Source organism: Dendrobates tinctorius, unplaced genomic scaffold (assembly GCF_039654945.1).
Source record: "Dendrobates tinctorius isolate UK_male_01 unplaced genomic scaffold, ASM3965494v1 ptg000022l, whole genome shotgun sequence".
Taxonomy (NCBI): Eukaryota; Metazoa; Chordata; class Amphibia; order Anura; family Dendrobatidae; genus Dendrobates; species Dendrobates tinctorius.
In genome coordinates this window covers 29,519,771-29,540,010 of record NW_027361690.1, presented here as the reverse complement: position 1 = coordinate 29,540,010, position 20,240 = coordinate 29,519,771, and the positions used below count along the sequence as shown (strand labels likewise).

General features: G+C 39.7%; 1 protein-coding gene across 1 annotated transcript in view; it reads right to left on the bottom strand.

The window, feature by feature from the left end:
- The window catches only part of ADAMTSL3 (ADAMTS like 3), a 774,261-nt gene that overhangs the window by 304,614 nt on the left and 449,407 nt on the right, over positions 1 to 20,240 (bottom strand). Inside the window, exon 6 of the mRNA XM_073568559.1 lies at positions 17,178 to 17,414. Within this exon, the coding sequence (XP_073424660.1) occupies positions 17,178 to 17,414 (237 nt within the window). The remainder of the gene's footprint in view (positions 1 to 17,177; positions 17,415 to 20,240) is intronic.

Here is a 20,240-nt window from a genome sequence, read left to right as displayed (position 1 = left end):
TGTTATCCGGGGATACGGTACCCTTTCTAACCTTTGTGCAATGACGTGCAATCCATACTGGGCCTAACACCGTCTGAGCCTGCCTCATGCTGTATAGACATATATTTTGAATGTGTACGCTATCCATACATGTTATCCGGGGATACGGTACCCTTTCTAACCTTTGTGCAATGACGTGCAATCCATACTGGGCCTAACACCGTCTGAGCCTGCCTCATGCTGTATAGACATATATTTTGAATGTGTACGCTATCCATACATGTTATCCGGGGATACGGTACCCTTTCTAACCTTTGTGCAATGACGTGCAATCCATACTGGGCCTAACACCGTCTGAGCCTGCCTCATGCTGTATAGACATATATTTTGAATGTGTACGCTATCCATACATGTTATCCGGGGATACGGTACCCTTTCTAACCTTTGTGCAATGACGTGCAATCCATACTGGGCCTAACACCGTCTGAGCCTGCCTCATGCTGTATAGACATATATTTTGAATGTGTACGCTATCCATACATGTTATCCGGGGATACGGTACCCTTTCTAACCTTTGTGCAATGACGTGCAATCCATACTGGGCCTAACACCGTCTGAGCCTGCCTCATGCTGTATAGACATATATTTTGAATGTGTACGCTATCCATACATGTTATCCGGGGATACGGTACCCTTTCTAACCTTTGTGCAATGACGTGCAATCCATACTGGGCCTAACACCGTCTGAGCCTGCCTCATGCTGTATAGACATATATTTTGAATGTGTACGCTATCCATACATGTTATCCGGGGATACGGTACCCTTTCTAACCTTTGTGCAATGACGTGCAATCCATACTGGGCCTAACACCGTCTGAGCCTGCCTCATGCTATATAGGCATATATTTTGAATGTGTACGCTATCCATACATGTTATCCGGGGATACGGTACCCTTTCTAACCTTTGTGCAATGACGTGCAATCCATACTGGGCCTAACACCGTCTGAGCCTGCCTCATGCTGTATAGACATATATTTTGAATGTGTACGCTATCCATACATGTTATCCGGGGATACAGTACCCTTTCTAACCTTTGTGCAATGACGTGCAATCCATACTGGGCCTAACACCGTCTGAGCCTGCCTCATGCTGTATAGACATATATTTTGAATGTGTACGCTATCCATACATGTTATCCGGGGATACGGTACCCTTTCTAACCTTTGTGCAATGACGTGCAATCCATACTGGGCCTAACACCGTCTGAGCCTGCCTCATGCTGTATAGACATATATTTTGAATGTGTACGCTATCCATACATGTTATCCGGGGATACGGTACCCTTTCTAACCTTTGTGCAATGACGTGCAATCCATACTGGGCCTAACACCGTCTGAGCCTGCCTCATGCTGTATAGACATATATTTTGAATGTGTACGCTATCCATACATGTTATCCAGGGATACGGTACCCTTTCTAACCTTTGTGCAATCACGTGCAATCCATACTGGGCGTGAGAACGGCTGGCGAGCTGTTAAGCAAGCTACAGCACCTGTCCAGACAAGTACAGGGATTCCCTAGCGAGGAGACTTATTTGATTGTTTTCAATGTTGGGACAGCAATTTTTGGGGAGCACTATACTCTGGAGAATGATAGATGGGGCCCACCATACACTGGAACATTCCAAAGGTGGACATCAGACACTGGAGCAGCATTTACAGGGCCCATTATACACTAGAGCATTAGAAATGGGGCCCATTATGTTTGGAGCATTATTTGGGCCCATAAGACAGTGGAGCTTCATCCATGGGGACCAACATATACTGTAGCATTATGTGGAGCTCATCATATACTGTTTCAAACATTATATGGGACCAATGATTCTGTATGGAGAAATAGATGGGCCTCGTCATGAGATGTAAAAAGTGAGGTATTTTTCATTGTACTATACCGCTATTTCTCTGCCGTATCGGAGCATGATGAGTTGTGGTATGTGTTAAAGGGGCGCTCTTTCGCCCAGGGCACATGAAAACCTGGAGCCAGCCCTCCCCCCCCACAGTTTGTAGCCAAATAACCCCCATTTTTCAGTGCGTAACTTGTAATATGAAGTTAATTAAGGTTGACAAGCTTAAGAAAGAAGAATTGATGCTTTTGGCATTCAAATGGGCACTGTAGGTGTGTTTCCTGTCCTCCTCTCACTGCCGACTTTTATTCCCCATTGACTTACATTGGGTTTCGTGTTTCGGGACGACCCCGACTTTTCCCTATAATCGGACGATCTTGCTCGACCCGACTTTTGGAAAAGTCGGGTTTCACGAAACGAAACGCGACCCTAAAAAAACAAAAGTCGCTCAACTCTAGTGGTGACCACTCCCACCATCCTTTAAATAACCACCTGATGCTTCAGCTGACTGTTGGTAATAGAGTTTTTCTCTGTAGACCAGCCGAGGAGTTGGGAGCTCTCTGGTGTCAGTGTGTATCAGCTGCTTAAGGTCCTGGTTCTGGGTCCTCTGCTGTGTGGAGCTTGCATCAGAAGCTTGAAAGCTAAGTTTCATTATTCCCTGTCTTTATCTGTCTCGTGCTTTTCACTACCCCCTGTGTGTACACCATCTGCATTGATGAGGCTAACATCCTTGCCAGCCAGTGCACTAGCCAGGGTATAGTGAGGTGACAGGAACAAGGCACGTGATGGCAGCGGGAAAAAGGACCCGCATATGGCGTTAGGGGAGCTTAGGGATAGGCAGAGGCTGTGTTATGAGGTGCACTATCCCTCGTTCCCTATTATTAGGGCCTTCTTCCCCCTTTTTCCATCCCTGTTGTTGGTGTTTGTTGTACCTTCTGCTGGTCCGACCCTTGAGGGTCGTGACAACTGGTACTACGAGTGGGCACGTGACAGCAAATATGTGATTTGCATAGCATTCCAACTAGACTTGTCTGGCCTTGCTCAATGTACTTGCATTGATCGAGGTCTTGCTCGTTTAGTCAGCATGTGACTGCAGGTATGAAAATCAAATACTTGTGGTCATGTGCCCACAGCTTCCGACACTTGAGAATCCTCACAGCTCACATACTCATTTGGAGACTGAAAATACCTACCTTTGGCTGGATTTTATGAATGTTTCCAAAGAAAAAGATCAAGCAAAAATCTTGCACAAGTGTTAATTTTCTTTAATCATAAGAACAGTAGAGGAAATTTCCCATACCATTACGTTTTCTAACAGGCTTTTGAGAAGGAGAAAAGGTGGAAATGGCTGAGCTCTTGGGACACACATAAAAGAATTACCATTAAACTGCTTTTTACCGTATATTTTTCTCAGGTTTGGTTGCAATATGAGACAAAATAGGATCAAAGGAAAGGAGAATAATAAGGTAAAACATTTTTACGTCAGGCACAATTCTACATTGTTCTGCTAAGTGTAGAGCGGCTGCCTAAAATCTATGAGCTCTGGTTACTGGAAAGGAAAGGGTCAATGGAAAATAGCTTATTTGTCTTTTAATATTGTAATGGAGGATTTAAAAATAACTTTTTACTAAGCAGTTCTAGTGTCTCCGTGTCTTGACACTGAACATGAAATGGCTGATCTCCTGAGTACAAAATTATTTTCTTGCTGTTGATTTTTCCAAAGTCAAACTGAGAAAGAGACAGGAGACATAAAACAAAGTTTGGAAATTGGGGAAAAAAGAGAGATCAGACACATAACACATCAAAAAGCATAAAAATAGTGAGAAAAAAATCCACAATTCCTAATCCAGATTCATGTTTAAGACGTAATGTTCTGCAAACGACAACATTTTCCATCAGTCAAATTATCACTTTTACAAAAGAAAACCTTGGAATAGGGTTTTCATAAAAATGTAATAAGCCATAACTAAACTAGCCTGTCTGTACTGGATAGTGATATAAGAATTGGAAACACAAAACATTAAGAAACATTTTCCTTTGCAACTCTAACTGAAAGAAATGAACCAATGAATATGAGCAACCACAGTCTAAAGATCCACAAGAACTTTGGGTGACATTCATTAGAGTTCTGTGACCCTGAAAAATGAACATAAAGGCCTAGCAAACTGGACAGAAATAATGTATCACTTTTTCAGTTGAAGTGCTTTTAATATGTTTTAATATGAACCAATATAAACTAGGCCACCACCTTTACTGACTCTTTTACAGTAGTCTAGCAGTCTAGCAAGCTGTGTATAGGTCCCACACACCCTCTATATAAACAAAAAATATCTGTCCGGGCCAATGGACATTGCTGGTCTTGCTTCAGCACCTCCTCTTCCCACAATCGCCGTCCTCCTGCTTGTGAATGACACATGCTATGTATTCCAGTGTCCCCAATAGCGCTCCTACACAGGCATACTTCGCTCTGCCCTGCTGAGGACAGAACAAAACTCTGTCATGAGCATGCGGCGGGAAAGACCAAAGAGCGTCTATAACCTGGAAGTAAAGCTGGCGCATGCGCATTACAGTTCTTTATTCTGCTTTCAGCAGGACATAGGGAAGTGCGCCTGTGCAGGAGTGTAATTGGGGGCAACGTGTGAATGACATAGGCTGCTTCATCCATATGTACTTTAACCCCTTAATGACTGCCGCTACGCATAATTTTAAAATGGCGATCAGGAGTAAGTGTTTAGTGCTTCCCTGTGGCCAAACATCTTGTGGATAATAGCTGTACAAAACAGCTGATACCCAACTGGTTTTGGAACCAATCGGGGCCAATTAAACCTGTAAATAAGACTGTCAGGTATCTGAGGGGTTAAAAAGGGGTTGAATGCCCCCTTTTTGATGCCATGGTGAATTGAGAGTTCCAAGGGTTGCCATGGTCCTCCAAAGTCATCCATTGACCCCAGGGTACAATGGCCTGTTAGATCCTGCCATAAGCAGGATCTAACAGGCAGAGTCAGTGAAACACTGACAGGTGTCAGGTATTGCAGTACCTGAGTTTCGCAGTGTATGACATTAACTATCAAAGTAAGAAATATTCATGTCCCTCTGTGGGACTAAGTGAAAAAGTAAAAAAAAGTTAACATTTATAAAAAAAAGCAAAAAAAGACACACAAAAAAGTTTTGCAACTGAAAACACAGCTTTGTGTTAAAGCAAAAATGAACAAAAAAAAGAACATGTAATTGGTGTCGACGGGCCCGGAAATACCCAAACCGTAAAACCGGCGAACACTGTAAAAAAAATGAATAAAAAAATATGCCAAAAATGTAGCTTTTTCATCACACTGACAAAAAGTATGAACAAAAAATGATCAAAAGTAATAAGTAACAAAAAATAGTGTAAATTAAAACACCAAGAAGTCCTACAAAATTAAGCCCTAATATATAGCTCATTCAGAAAAAAAAGTTACAGCTCAGAATATAGCAATAAAAAAACAAGTGAATATATATCTGTGAATATATATGCTATCATGGACCTTATGGCTATCATTATGGAGGAGTATATATTCACAGATAAGTACTGTTTTTTTGCATGAATGGGCTTATTGTTGTCAGTATCTGGTGATTCAAACTAGGGGTATGATATATATCTGATATCTGGAGTGGCTGTAGTACCCCTACTAATTTACACTGAGACTCGAAAATCTGGCATATGGAGTGGTGTCTTTGATTGCTTTTATGATTTCTGACAATTTGTTATCAGATGAGCCTTTCCTGTTTACCTACTATTGTGTTTAATGGGCAGTTTTTTATCTGGGTATTTGCTGTGACAATTTATATATACTTCATATACATAAACATGGTTTGGGAAAAGGGCATAATTTGCTACAAATTTATATGTAACTGGTTCTACTGTGTGTGAGTGTTATGCATCTATTCAGACTGTCTAGACTTTCTACCTTTCCTCACATCCATATATGATTGTATAAATCTGCTTTACTGCATTCATGAAGATATTCTAAGCAAATGGATACAGGCCATCTGGCCCTCTGTTTCTAATCTGTCATCTTATAGGTTGATATAGGAGATTAGGGATAGCCATCGCACGAGCGGGGGGCCGTTCTCATATTTCTTAGGGTGCCAACCTCCGCACCTAGGTAGGTGTCAGATAGTCATTTTATATAGGGCCAGGTCACTCTTTTCTTCACATCGGCTGAGTGAAATTGTTATCAGATGGTAGCACGTATTATCAATTTTTATACATCTTCTTTATGTCCATTTCCCTTTTTCCCATTTTTTGAGGTTTTTGGGCTAGAATAGTATTTTGCAGTTTTTAACTGCTTGGATTCAGGTTTTTCTGACCATATGATTGGATTGGCAGATTTAGCTGGTTAGATTTGGTTTAACTGTTATACCTTATCTCTTTCCAGCAATACAATAGCCCGTTTTTTACTAGGCTTTATAATAGGGGACATCTGTGCAATTTTATATTGTTATTCTTGTACTTAATAAAAATTATATTTTAATAGGGTTTTTCAGTTAGTCTCTCAAAATATGGCCATAAAAAATATTTTTTAAAACAAGCATTTTAGCGTGTGATAGTACAAAAAAATAAAAATACCCAATAAAAAAAATGGTATTGCTGTTATCTTATTTTTTTTGAACAGGTCAAAAATAAAAATAAGAACTACTCTTGTACTGTGTCAATTTTGCATTCTACCTACCAAAATTTGGAAAAAGGCTTGGTTCACATTTATACTGTTCTCTCCGCTGTGCACTTACATCGTGATTTCCGGGTAAATACCAAAAACTGTGACTTAGATAAAACCCCTCCGATGGAACCACTCAGTATAATGAGACAGATAGAGTCACTTTGGACTCCGCCTGGTCTGTATTCTGGTGGTGTCTCATCATTTTAGGCATCTTTGAAGAGGACAAGTGTGGTGGATTACTGTTCAATGCAAACCTAAAAAGATTGGTATCATCGAAATAGACGGCAAATAGAGTCAAAAGTGGTTCCATCTGGGTTTTGTTTGAATCACTTTTTGTGGGATTTACATAGATACTCTGATGTAAGTGCTCTGCGTTGAACACTGGGATTACAGCCTTAAAGGGAATCTGTCACTTTTTTTGGCCTTTCAGCTGCCGGCATAGACATCGGGGGCTTATCTACAGCATTCTGTAATGCTGTAGATAAGCCTCCGATGTAACCTGAAAGAGTAAAAAAACAAGTTATATTATATTCAACAGGGCAGAGCAGAGTCCTGCAGTGCACAGGCGTCAGGAGAGGTCTGGCGCCTGCGCACTGCAGAATTCTGCTCTGCCATCAACAGGGCAGAGCAATGCACCTGCGCCGGAGCCATTTCAGGATGGGAGAAGAGGATGTCAGGGCCTGAAGAAGGGAGGCGTCGGACCGGACCGCAACACCCACCGGACCGCCCTTCTCGGTGAGTATAATATAACTCTTTTTTCTTATCTTTCAGGTTACATCGGGGGCTTATCTACAGCATTACAGAATGCTGTAGATAAGCCCCCAATGTCTATGCCGGCAGCTAATAGGGCAAAAAAAGGGTGACAGATTCCCTTTAAACTGAAAACAATCAAAAAATGATATGTACCCCAAAATGTTACCAATAAAAACTCTAATTTATCCCACACAAAATCAGCCTCCACTCAGGTCCATCTAAGTCATGAGAAACATAGGAGGTTCCCATGTGAATGATAGAGCAAAGACACTGGAAAGCAACCTGATTTACATTCCCTCAAATAAAATCCAGTGAAATTTGCACTCCAAAATCCGTGTCTCTCTCCTTCTGAGCCCGACACATTATAACCGTTAGATGTGAAAGCAAAAAATTACAGTTTTTTTTCATTAATATACTGTTTTACCACCAAATTTATAATTAACTTCTGTAATAGGAGAAAATGGGCCCCATAATTTGTTATGCCATTTCTCCCGATCAGTTATAACCCATATATGACCAAAAACTAATGTGTTGGGCACATGGCAAAACTCAGAAAGCAAAGAGCACAATTTCATTTTTTTATTTAATTTTTGAAACCCAAATTTGCACACATTTGTTGCATTTGCAGTGCCCCTGAGGTGGCAAAAAAAAGAAACACCTACAAGTGACCCCATTTGGCAAACTATACCCCATAATGAATTCATCTATGGGTGTGGTTACATGCCTAGATGAATTCATTGAGGGGTCTAGTTCCCAAAATGGGGTCACTTGCAAAGGGTTTCTGCTGTATTGACATGTCAGGGATTCTGCAAATGCCAGACAAATTTACACTCCAAAAATCAAATATTGCTCTTTCCTTTCCAAGCTCTGCCAAGTGCCCAAACAGCAGTTTTTGACCAGATATTGGGTATCATCATACTCAAGAGAAAATGCGTAAGAAATATAAGGTTCATTTTTTCCTATTGTCCATTGTGAAAATTACAAATTTGAGGCTAAAACAACATTGTAATTGAAAAAAGCATAATTTTCGTTTTCACATCCACATTTTAAAGTTCCTGTGATGCACGTATGGGTTTAACATGCTCAACACACCCCTAGATGAATTCTGTGATTGGTGTAGTTTCCAAAATAAGGTCACTTAAAGGAATTTCTGTTGTTTTGGTACTTAAAGGACCCTGCAAATGAGACATGGTATCTGCAATCTATTCCAGCAAAATTCACATTCCAAATTCCAAATTTAATTGCTTCCCTTCCAAGCCTTGCCATGTTTCAAAAAAAGTGGGTAACAAACTGAGCAGTCAACTTTTACGTGTTACCTCTTGCAAAAGTGAAAAATTTGGAGAGAAAGCTACATTTTTGTTTAAAAAAATTGAAATTTTTCAATATGTCGATCTAATGTTATCAAATTCTGTATAGTAATTATGGGTTGAAAATGCTCATTATACCCCTGGAAAAAATCTTTGAGGGGTGCAGTTTCTAAAATGGGTCAGTTGTGTTTTTTTTTTGCTGTTTGGGTACTTTTTTGCCCTGCAAATGTGACATGTCGTCTGCAGTCTATTTCAGCTAAATTTGTGTTCCAAAATTCAAATGGTGCTCTTTCCCTTCAAAGCCCTGCCATTTGTCCAAACTTTCTGACCACATGTGGGGTATCAACATGCTCAGAATTCACTGGGTAACAAATTGTGTTGCCCATTTGTAGTGCTATTCCTTGTAAAAGTGAAAAATTTAGGGCTAAAGTAACATTTTAAAGGAAAAATTATAATGTATCTTCTTTTCATTCCACATTGCATGTCTTCCTGTATAGCACCTGAATAGTTAACAAATTTCCTGACAGCAGTTTTGAAGTATTTTAGGGGTGCAATTTTTAGAATGGGGTCATTTTTGGGAATTTTCCAATATTTAGTCCCCCTCAAAGTCCACTTAGATCTGAATAGGTCCCTAAAGAAACAATTTTTTTTTTTTTTTTACTTAGTGAAAAAATGAAAAATTGCTGCTAAACTTATAAACCTTCTAACATCCTAACAAAATAAAATGACATCTGAAAAATTATGCAGATGCAAAGCAGACATATGAGAATTATTATTTATTAATTATTTTGAGCAGCATGGTAACTGATTTAGGGAAATAAAAATTAAGTTTGAAGACTGCAAATTTTTCAAAATTTTCACCAAAATTACAATATTTCTACAAATAAAAACAAAAGATACCGACCTATAGTTACCACTAACATAAAGTACAATGTGTCATAAAAACAATCTCATAATCACTGCGATATGTTGAAGCGTTCCAGAGTTATTAAAACATTGACACTGGTCAGATTTCAAAAATTGTGCTTGGTCATTAAGGTCAAAATTGGCTCTGTGACTAAGGCCTCTTTCACACTTCAGTTTTTTGTCTCAGTTAAAATCCGCCAAAAAGGTGGAAAAGCGGATCCGTTCGTAACTGATGTGAACGGATGCCACAGGATCCGTTTTTTGATGGATCCGCAGTATGAAGAATTTTAAAGGAACCGCTGGCCAGGAAGGAGAGAGAGAGAGAGGGAGAGAGAGAGAGAATTTTTTTCGTCCGCCAGAAAGGATTGCAGGGTTAATTTTCTCCCTGACTTCCTTTCTCCGGGCATGCGCACTGGAAAATGCGGATCCAACAAGAAAAAATACGTTACAAGGTCCGTCCAGTCATGCTGGCGGATGGAAAAAAATTTGGCCAAGATCTGCCAGTAATGCAACTCAATGGGGAAAAAAACGGATCCGCAAAAAAAATGGCGGATCCGTTTTATTCAAAACCTGGCGGATTTTGACTGATGGTCAAAAACGGAAGTGTGAAAGAGGCCTAAGGGGATAATAAAATTAAAGTGTATGAACAAAAAAGGATTATAAACTGAAATGAGGGGTGCTCTAACTACATGTTATTTGTCTGACAACTACACAACTCTTTAAATGAACCTGTCAGCATATTTATGCCTCCCAAGCCAAGGGCAGCATGAATCAGACCGACTCCTACATTTTAAACATCTGTGTTTAACTCTGAAATGTTTCTCATACACACATACGGAGAGACCGGTCAAGTCTAGCTGAGTACACAGAGAAAAGACATCAGGGTCCTCCCTCTTGGACTAGTCGCCGGTCGCGCTTTGAACTATGCTTTTCTCTAAAATGCACATGTTTTAGAGTACAACATAGATGTTCAGAAATGCAGGAGTCAGACTCTGATCCATGCCGGGTCTGGCAACATGAATCAGATGACAGGTTCCCTTTTAACAAGTCAGCCATGGTGATTAACTAAAAATGTAAGTGGTAGCATTACCTGTCTCCTTCCCCATCAACCTGTCAACTGTAAACGAACAAGGGCAGTGTCCACTCCCCTCTGTACCAGTCTGTCATTGTTAGTTTGTTCATTGTAATTTAAATATGTATTTTATATGATTCTTTTCACATATACAGCAACATGGCATCAATGGTGCTGTAAAAATAATGAATAATAATAATAATAATAATAATAATAATAATAATAATAATATTTCCCCTAAAAAAGTAATACATTGAGTCAATTTTATTCAATAAAAAACCTTATTGTGTCTTTCTCATACGGATGTGAGGAGTCTCAGCAAGGGGCCATTATTGTAAAAAAATAAAAAAAGTCATAAAATAATTTCGGCCTCGGCTTCTCATACGTAGACATACAGCATAGGGCAGCAGCTGGGACTCAGTTCAATACTCATAGTGCACCACGTAAATGTGCTCATTTAGTTCCCATAAATGAACCTGCACTTTTACTTGTGCTGTTTGTTATTGTAAATGTAAAGTTTAGAACAAGTAACTCCAATAAAAACTTTGGATATTAGGAGAATAAACAAAAAAAACAATCTCATGTGTACTAGTAAAAAACTGCGCTCCTTCAGGCCATGTCAGATTCGGTGCTTTCTTTGGACACCGTCCTATAAACAGGATTAAACAACAACAGTATTTAGATGAAAAGCAATTTACAATTGAACACCTACTTTATGATGTCGTCACAACTAATGTCTTGCCAAGAACGTCTCCCAAGACAATGATTTGTGGCCTGCAGACAGTGATGAAATGTGAGTCCTCGTCAGCAGAATGATATGTTTGTTTAGATGACTTAGTCTAAGATTCTAAACACCTGCCAAACCATTTGTAGTTCTTGCCAAAAACATGTCACAACTTCGGCATAAAGGATTCAGCAGTATGTGTTACATACTGTACAGGCTGCGCTGATCTCCCCTCTGAGTATAATGACATGTTCTGAAGAATATCCCAAATACACCATAAGGTATGATCTCAAAATATTTCCTAAATCCAGCATCTTTTATTTCTTGTTTTCCTCTTTTACACAAGATACAACTTTCTCATCTGGTGCAGGTACAACACAGCCCTAGTTAGGAAAGGTATTGGGCAAAGAAAGTGCAAATTGAGCCTCTTCCCATTTGTTCCAGGGGTGGTGTGGTGGTGATTCCAGTGGATAGATCCTGATCAGTAACTTATTGCATGTCTGAGAGATTTTCCATAACATCATCGATTTTTGTGGAAAAAACGCGCGTTTTTGATGCGTTTTTTACCGCTAAGCGTTTCCTTAGTGGTAAAAAACGCATACAACATATCAGACTCTCACCTACCATCGAAACCTTCAAAAAGAGCCTGAAGACCCACCTCTTCCGACAAGCCTATAACCTGCAGTAACCACCGATCGACCAAACCGCTGCATGACCAGCTCTACCCTCGCCTACTTATTCTCACCCATCCCTTGTAGATTGTGAGCCTTCGCGGGCAGGGTCCTCTCTCCTCCTGTACCAGTTATGACTTGTATTGTTTAACATTATTGTACTTGTTTTTACTATGTATACCCCTCCTTACATGTAATGCGCCATGGAATAAATGGCGCTATAACAATAAATAATAATAATAATAATAATCCATTGGCACAAAAAGGCCAAAATGCATAAAAATGAATGGGATGCTTCTTTTAAGCGTTTTTGATGCAGTTTGACCCCGAAAAACGCATCAAAAACGCTTAAAAAAACGCAACGTGGGCACACAGCCTTAAAGGGAATCTATTAGCAGTTTTTTGCTATTTAGTCTCAGAGTAGCATAATAGAGGGGATGAGATCATTATTCCAAGGATGTGTCACTGTGTTCTGTAGTTTCAATGCAAACAGTGTGTTATCAGCAGATTAACACTGCTAGAACTACAGCTCAAGTGAGCAGCAGTCAGGCTAATCTGTATGACCCCGCCCCCATCACTGATTGGCAGCTCGCTGACTATGCACAGTGTATACAGGAAGCTGCTAATTAGAGGTGTGGGCGGGGGAAGTCTTTGCTCTGCTACAGCTATGTCAGAGAAAACAGGTATTCTATGAAAAGTATACCAAGCAGCCCTGTAAGTGATACATCCCTGGAATCACGATTTTCTGCCCTATGTTATGCTGCTCTCAGATTATACAGCAAAAATCTGCTGACCGCTTCCCTTTAAGGCCCTGGTCAGGTGGGCACATGATAGATTTGGTCACTTACAAACACAAATTTGGATGTGATTGGCTCTGAGTGCAGCTTTCCGTGTGCTTGTCCACATCACAGTGGCAGGAGCTGCCTTCTATTACGTGTATTTTTGTGGTCCATAAGATAGACCAAAATAGTACATGCTGGGATTATTTTCCATGTATACTGTCAGTCCATGTGTAAAATCGCCCATTGGCTACAGTTGATTCATGCACATTCCATCTTGCACAAAGACAGCACATGGACTGAAAGCTCTCTCGTGTGAACAAGGACTAATACTTCCTGTTTTATTTGATGATAGTACCTACTAGGATGACAGTATTCTACTCACACAAGCCCAAACTGCAGAACATGAAGAACGTAGACATGTCGTTTGCTAAAGACAATGCTGTGTATATGCAAAATGCCTTAAGCTGTTTTGATTTACGGTATAAAACTGAACAGAACATTCAGCCAGTTTCAAAGGTTAACAGCCAAAAATACTCACACAACAACGATTAACTGCAAACCACAGTAAAGAAAAAAGTTTGGGAAGTTTTAAAAGTAAGATAAATGTTTACACATTTCCAAGTGATTCTAATCCATTAAGTTTTCTGTTTAGCTAAAATCATATAAATAGAAAAGCGTAAGAAAAAGCGTTTCCTGAGCCAATAAACAATACACAGTGTTACCGCTCAAAGGTTAAGCAGCAGCAGCAGCTTACATGATGGGCTCTAACTCAAATTACAAAGGGTGTTTAGCGCTTCAGCTGATCCATTGAAAATCTTCTAGACCTTCATAACCAAAATCTATCTGCAGCAATACTAAAAATTATCTGTTTATTTCATTTCATTGTTTAAATGTCAATGCATTTTAACAAAAGAAACCCAATTTACATGGTTTCCATAAATATTTCAAAATTGGAATATTCAGTGTCCTGTGGCACTGAAGCAATGGGATGAAACTGAATGGGAGGAGACACAGAGATATTAGAAAAAACTTTTTGACAGTTAGGGTGATCAATGAGTGGAACAGGCTGCCACGAGAAGTGGTGAGTTCTCCTTCAATGGAAGTCTTCAAACAGAGGCTGGACAGACATCTGACTGGGATGATTTAGCGAATCCTGCTTTGAGCAGGGGGTTGGACCAGATGGCCCAGGAGGTCCCTTCCAACTCTACGTTTCTATGATTAGCTAGTTTAAAGCAACCCTCCACAACTGACATTAAATGTGTCACCCTACTGTACCTAATGTCCTCCTTTCTGCTGACACTGCCTCCGTTTGACAGATTAGCGCCTTGGTTTCTTAATGCCAAAAATGGCCACAACCACATCTGAACTGTACCTCCCCAGATTTTTCCATTGGTGTGGGATGGACGAGCTCTGATTATGACAGCATTCTGTCCATTCTACTGAACAGTACAGTCAGGGTAGGAATAGTTCAGACTCTCCACAGCACTCCATGATCCCCTGCAGCTGCCATTTTTAGTTAGAAAAATTCAGGGCACCAATCTGACAGATGGAGGCAGCAGCAGAATGTAGACCACTATAGAAATGTATAGAGGAGGAGGAAGGAAGGGATCTGGCATGACCATCCAATGTTAAAATACAATTTATTCACAAGCCATTCTATGACTAAGGGTGCCTGTGTTGCACCAGAAACGTGTCAGGACTTATGTTTCTATGATCCTTGGTTTATTGGCTTATGAATAAACTGAATATTAACATTGGATGGTTACGACGGATCCCTTCCTTCCTCCTCCTCTTCACGGCTGTACCTCACCGGCAGAAGAGGTGCCTTCCACGTGTACCTCCCTCCTGGGCATCGATTATTTTGCAGCGAGGTGAGATCCATCTATTTTCCCTTTCTACCTTTTCCACGTAAACTAAAAATGTATAGCCATGGTTAAAGATGGGGGGGAGTCGCTCTAACAATGGAACTGGAATTCTATTTGTCCTTCCTTACTGTTGCTGGGAATAAAATGTGACACTTGCTGCTACTTATCAATTCATAGTGTGGTTATTTTTGAAGGCGAGATAATTAATTTTATGCCCTCTTTGGATAATTTGCAGTGTAGACCTATGTTACATACGTGTGCACACTTTTTGGAGAGCTAGTGAAACTGTTATACTCATCATCAGAACACCGATAAAATAAAAGGGTAGGTCATGAAAAAATTTTAATGGGGCCCCCCTTCAATCATGAAAAGAGGGCACTGTGTCCACAGTTTGAATAGAGCAGTAGTCATGTAAGCACCATGCCACTATATCAAATGGCTATAAGGCTATTGAGGATTGCAGCACTCTATCTCTGCCGATTCCTTAGACATTGAATAGAGGGGTATTGTGCTCGTATGACCACTGCTTCATTCATATAGGGAGACAGATGGGTAGGTGAGAAGTGATACATTTAGTGTGCGCTTGGAACACTCAAAGAAGAGGGAAATCTAAATTGGGTGGTTATAGAAAAAAAAAAAAAAAACCTCTTATAAGTGAAGTGCTCTTTATGTAGCTGGATAATAGCGAGAAAATAGCAATTAGTAATAGTCAATGGTAAGACCTCAGAAGAAGTGCTTAAGGGAAAAAGAATATATATAGATGCTGGTGGCAATCTTAGTTCCAACCTGAACAATCACAAACTAAAAAGGCATGAGTGAGGGTAAAAACCTGAAATCACTGAACAGGTTATATACTGCAGGGTAATTCTCCCTGATAGTAGCTTAAAAAAAAAAAAAAAAGTCAAATTGCAGCCTGTGAACGGCTGTGCAGAGTAGCCGCAATAGTAAATGCACAAGTCAGAGAGCGGTACCTGTAAAGATAATGCGATGCGAAGTCCTCACTCCAGTATGCGGTGCAGGTTAAAATAGCGCTTTTTGCTCCAGCGCTTGGAAAAAGAGGGGGGGGGTTGTACACTGGGGTATAGACGAGTTACAGGGCCTGCCCCGGCCGGTGGCAGCCTCCTGTCAGTGTACCTCCAGCTGTGGAGCAGACGTGAGCGGCTATTCTTTTTCCCTTAAGCACTTCTTCTGAGGTCTTACAATTGACTATTACTAATTGCTATTTTCTCGCTATTATCCAGCTACATAAAGAGCACTTATAAGAGGTTTTTTTGTTTTTTTTTTCTATAACCACCCAATTTAGATTTCCCTCTTCTTTGAGTGTTTCACGCGCACACTAATATTATTAGTTATTTTACCTTATTTCTTTGACACCCTTGTGACAGGTGTCTTAGTGTTTGCTGCTGGAATTACACTCATACACAAGCGCCACTGAATCTCCATTTGTATTGAGAAGTGATACATGTTTGTCATGTACCAAGACCTACAAATCCGCATCCAAAGCCTGCCAACATGGAAGTTAGCAACAGCTGACATGTCAAGTCTGATATTGCCAAAATCCAATCTTCAAGGGAGTCCATATTGGCAGCCTATTGGAAACCACTGTATATGCAGCACACAGGATACACCTTTAAATAGCCAAATATCATTCCGAATCCAATATGCAACAAACCCCTGCATTATTACATGCCTGAATTCTAATATTTCTCCTTTATGTATAGGAAGCTTCTCTTCTTCTAGCTTTTCTCAGCCAGTGATATAAAACACATCAGTTATTTTCCATCTTAGCTTAATGAATATATTATATCTTCCAGAATCGTTATGCCGTTTCATCGAGCTCTGCACTCACCAATGCATACCACCATTTTACAACTTAAGATTCAATTAAAGAGAAAATGTTTTGATTGAAATTGAGAAGAAGTTTGTCATTTTTTCCACTTTGAATAAAAAGAAAAAAAACCTTGATGTCAGGGAGATGATGGAGAACTTCTTTTTCAAGCTGTGTCAGTTTTATGGTCCATTTAATTGGCTGATATCACCAAACTCATGTATTTTCTAACAAAGTTACACCAGACACGTTCGCCGGGAATGGAATGGAAACCCCCCTTAACTGCGGCTTTTTTCTGGCCATTGCAAAGTATATGACATATTTAGTAAGAAATGGAGCAGAAACAAAAGTAAAATACCCATATTCCAAATATATTTCAACCTTTCAGCTAATAACTTATAATAACATTTTTAATGTTGCATTATAGGCTGAGTCACAGTCAGCTGCATGATGCCTCTGTGTGGCACTACGTTTTTCCCATAATACAGCAAGCAATGACAATCTGAGGCATATAGCAGAACAGTATGGGGGCATAGATTTATATTTATGCCATATTGCAGCACTATAAGAGCCATGTACATAAGGGCTAAACATGATGACCTGAATATATAATTTTAATGAATGATAAACGTATATAGTTTTGTAGCTATATCTTTATCACTGACGTATATATGTAATTTACTACTTACCTGACATATGCCGCTGATGCACATATCCGGGGACTCTGTGTTACACCGTGTGCCATCAAGGACTTTAGGAGCAAGCTCCACGATTAGGTTCTTTCCCACGGCTTGACACTTGAGTGCGCAGGGAGCAGTGGCATCATTGTAGACTGGTTGCCACTCGTAATACTGCCCTTGATACTTGACGTCATTGTGTGCGGAGCATTGTTGAGCCCTGAAGTCTCCGACATCAGAAGGACAGTCCTGTGGGAACATTTAAAAAATATAACTTCATCAACTATGCCACGTTCACACGTACAGTATTTGGTCACTATTTTGCATCAATATTTGTAAGCCAAAATCAGGAGTGGGTGTGCTTCTCAAACTTCCTCTGAGCCAGAAGAAGTGCAAGATACAAGTGAAACCACTGTTACCCAAGCTATTCTTATAATTCCTGGAAGGATGTATATCTGCAAATATGAAATTAAATAATGTAACGGTATAAGGCAAAAAAGGAGTGGAAAGAATTATATCTATAAGCTCTGTTCACATTAACGTCATGAGGATAAAACTCCACAATCTCCGTTAGATGTTTAGATTGTAACTGACATATGCTTGACTACTGGTTCTTTCAAACAGTGGACAAACGACATTCTTGCGATCAGAGGGTCTTTTAGCAGGAGCACCTCTAGCGATCAGACACTCAAGACTTACCCTGTTGATAGGTGATAAGCTTTGATTGGAACCCTTTAAATGGGTCTTATCTACTCAAGAAGAAGCGCACCACTCCGCATCCTCCTGGCTTCCTAATTGATGGGTGGTGGTACATTCCTGCTTGATTGACATTTTGGACCAGGAGCATTGTTGCCTGAACTGTGTGATCACTGCTGTAAGTAAAGGCACCTTTGCCTCTGCAGCTTTGGAGGAGCGCAGTGGCACTGAAGCTGGACTGGATCGTGAGCTAACAGCATGCTCCTAGCTAGATTTAAGGCAGTGACTACAAGCTCTCTTCTGCTCTTCTTCTAGGTGATGATTTATGGTTTAAATATACCATAGCACTCCCCATGCCACTGCAGAAGCCATCTCGGATGTATAAGGACAAAAATACCAGTCTCAGCAGAAGAGGCAGTGAGAAGCCACACGAGCGATTAAAAATGCCAAACATATAGTAAATTTTCTGTGCCAGGGTGCAGAACGGCCCTAATCTGATTGATGATTTCCATTTTGTGATATAAGATGAATAAATGGATTAATTTAAAAGAAAAGCAAAATGGCAGCTATGATTTTACCTAACCAACTAGTAAGAAAATATTCATGTTTCTAAAATAATGTCAAAGAACGCTCTAGAGTATATTATGTTGGGGCCGGATTCGATTTCAAATTCTATTAATGATTCCAAGGAAAGTGGTTGAAAAATAAAGGCCTACCCATTAAATAAATGAAGAGAAAGGTCGAGCAAAAACAAGAGCTGAATGCACATCAGCGGAACGCTCTGGATTTAGAAATCTGTACGACACTGGCCTTTCAGTAAGGTTAACATCTCATAACAGGACCAGAGTGAAAGATGTGCAATGAGACCGAGCTGTTTGACTATTCAATAAATGTGCTAACATCTGGATTAAATAGTCTTTATTATTCTTGTAACTGAGAATCACGAATGGACCGGTCTGTGCCTCACTTGTAGCTGGTAATTTTAGTGGCCTCCTGACATTATATAGTTATACCATCATGACCAGTGTAAGATTTAATCCTCACTAGCTGCTCTTAATAAAATGACACCTGTAAAAACTAATTGAACAGTGAAGACATTATAAAACGCTTTTATTATTCCTGTCACCGGAGGATCCTGGATCTTATCTTTAAACATCACACTATATTGTTGAATTTCCCTTTCGGACTATGATTATTATAACTGCTGACTAAATCCTTTAGTTATTTAGTTAATGATTAACTAATTTCAGTCACCCAATTTATTTATATATATTATTTTTTTTTAGTGGAAAATAGGCAAGAAAAATCCAAAATGTCAGATACCTATACCACTCCCCCCAAGCTCCCCAAAATGTCAGTGATTTTTCCAACAAATATCTAATATCTATCCCCATCAGCATCTATATCTTGGCTAATCAATATTGGAAAATAGCTCAAAAGTTTACGTTCACATCACATTATGTTATTTACTTGCTTAATTTCCATAGACCGTGATTTCCCAAACATAAGCCAAAAGTATGTTGTTGTCGTATGTTTGGTATGCCTTTAAATAAACTGTATTGAAATATATATATATAAAACAATTATATACCATGTGGTTTACCAGGTTTTTTCAATATGAATCCATATTGGTTCATATAGGCATACAGTGTTATACATCTGGAGAATGTATCTGCAGAACTAATAGTCCAGCCAAATTTAATACCAGAACATGATAGTTAGCTACTACCTAGGCAAACTCAAGGGCATCTAGATGGATCATTTATAAATATATTTTTCTACCTTTTAAATGGATACATTAATGATTTTTCTTTAGTAATTTCTTAGCACTTAAAGGGGTTTTCTTATCTCAGTCATTCATGGCTGATAATCCTTGCTTTGACCACAGGTGAAGAAACTATGCAAATAGCCAAAAGCAGCTGAGCTACTTTATGTATCTGCTTAAGAAATGAACAGGCGTTATTGGGAATAGAGTAGGCCAGCCGCTCGTGAATGTTTCTGGAGCTCCACATCCATTGATTGGAACCTAGATAGCATTATTCCCATAGCCATGGCAGGCCGAAAAGGTAATAACCTTTAAATCTTTTCTCAGGATATGATGATTAACAATTATTATAGTACTTATCAAGATTTTTCTAACAGAGAAGATTTAGACAATATACCTCTACTTGATACTACTCCAAGCTGCTACTAGTTTGTCTATTAAAGTGAAAATTTACAGTAAGGGTATGTGCACGTGCACGTGACATCTTTTAGAAGTATGACATCTGTATTGGAGTATGCCGTTCTTGTCTCTGCTTCTATCACCAGGTGGCGCCACTCTCTTGTTGTAGATGATGAAGTGGCCCCTGTTATGAATGAGTCACCGGAGGAAGAGAA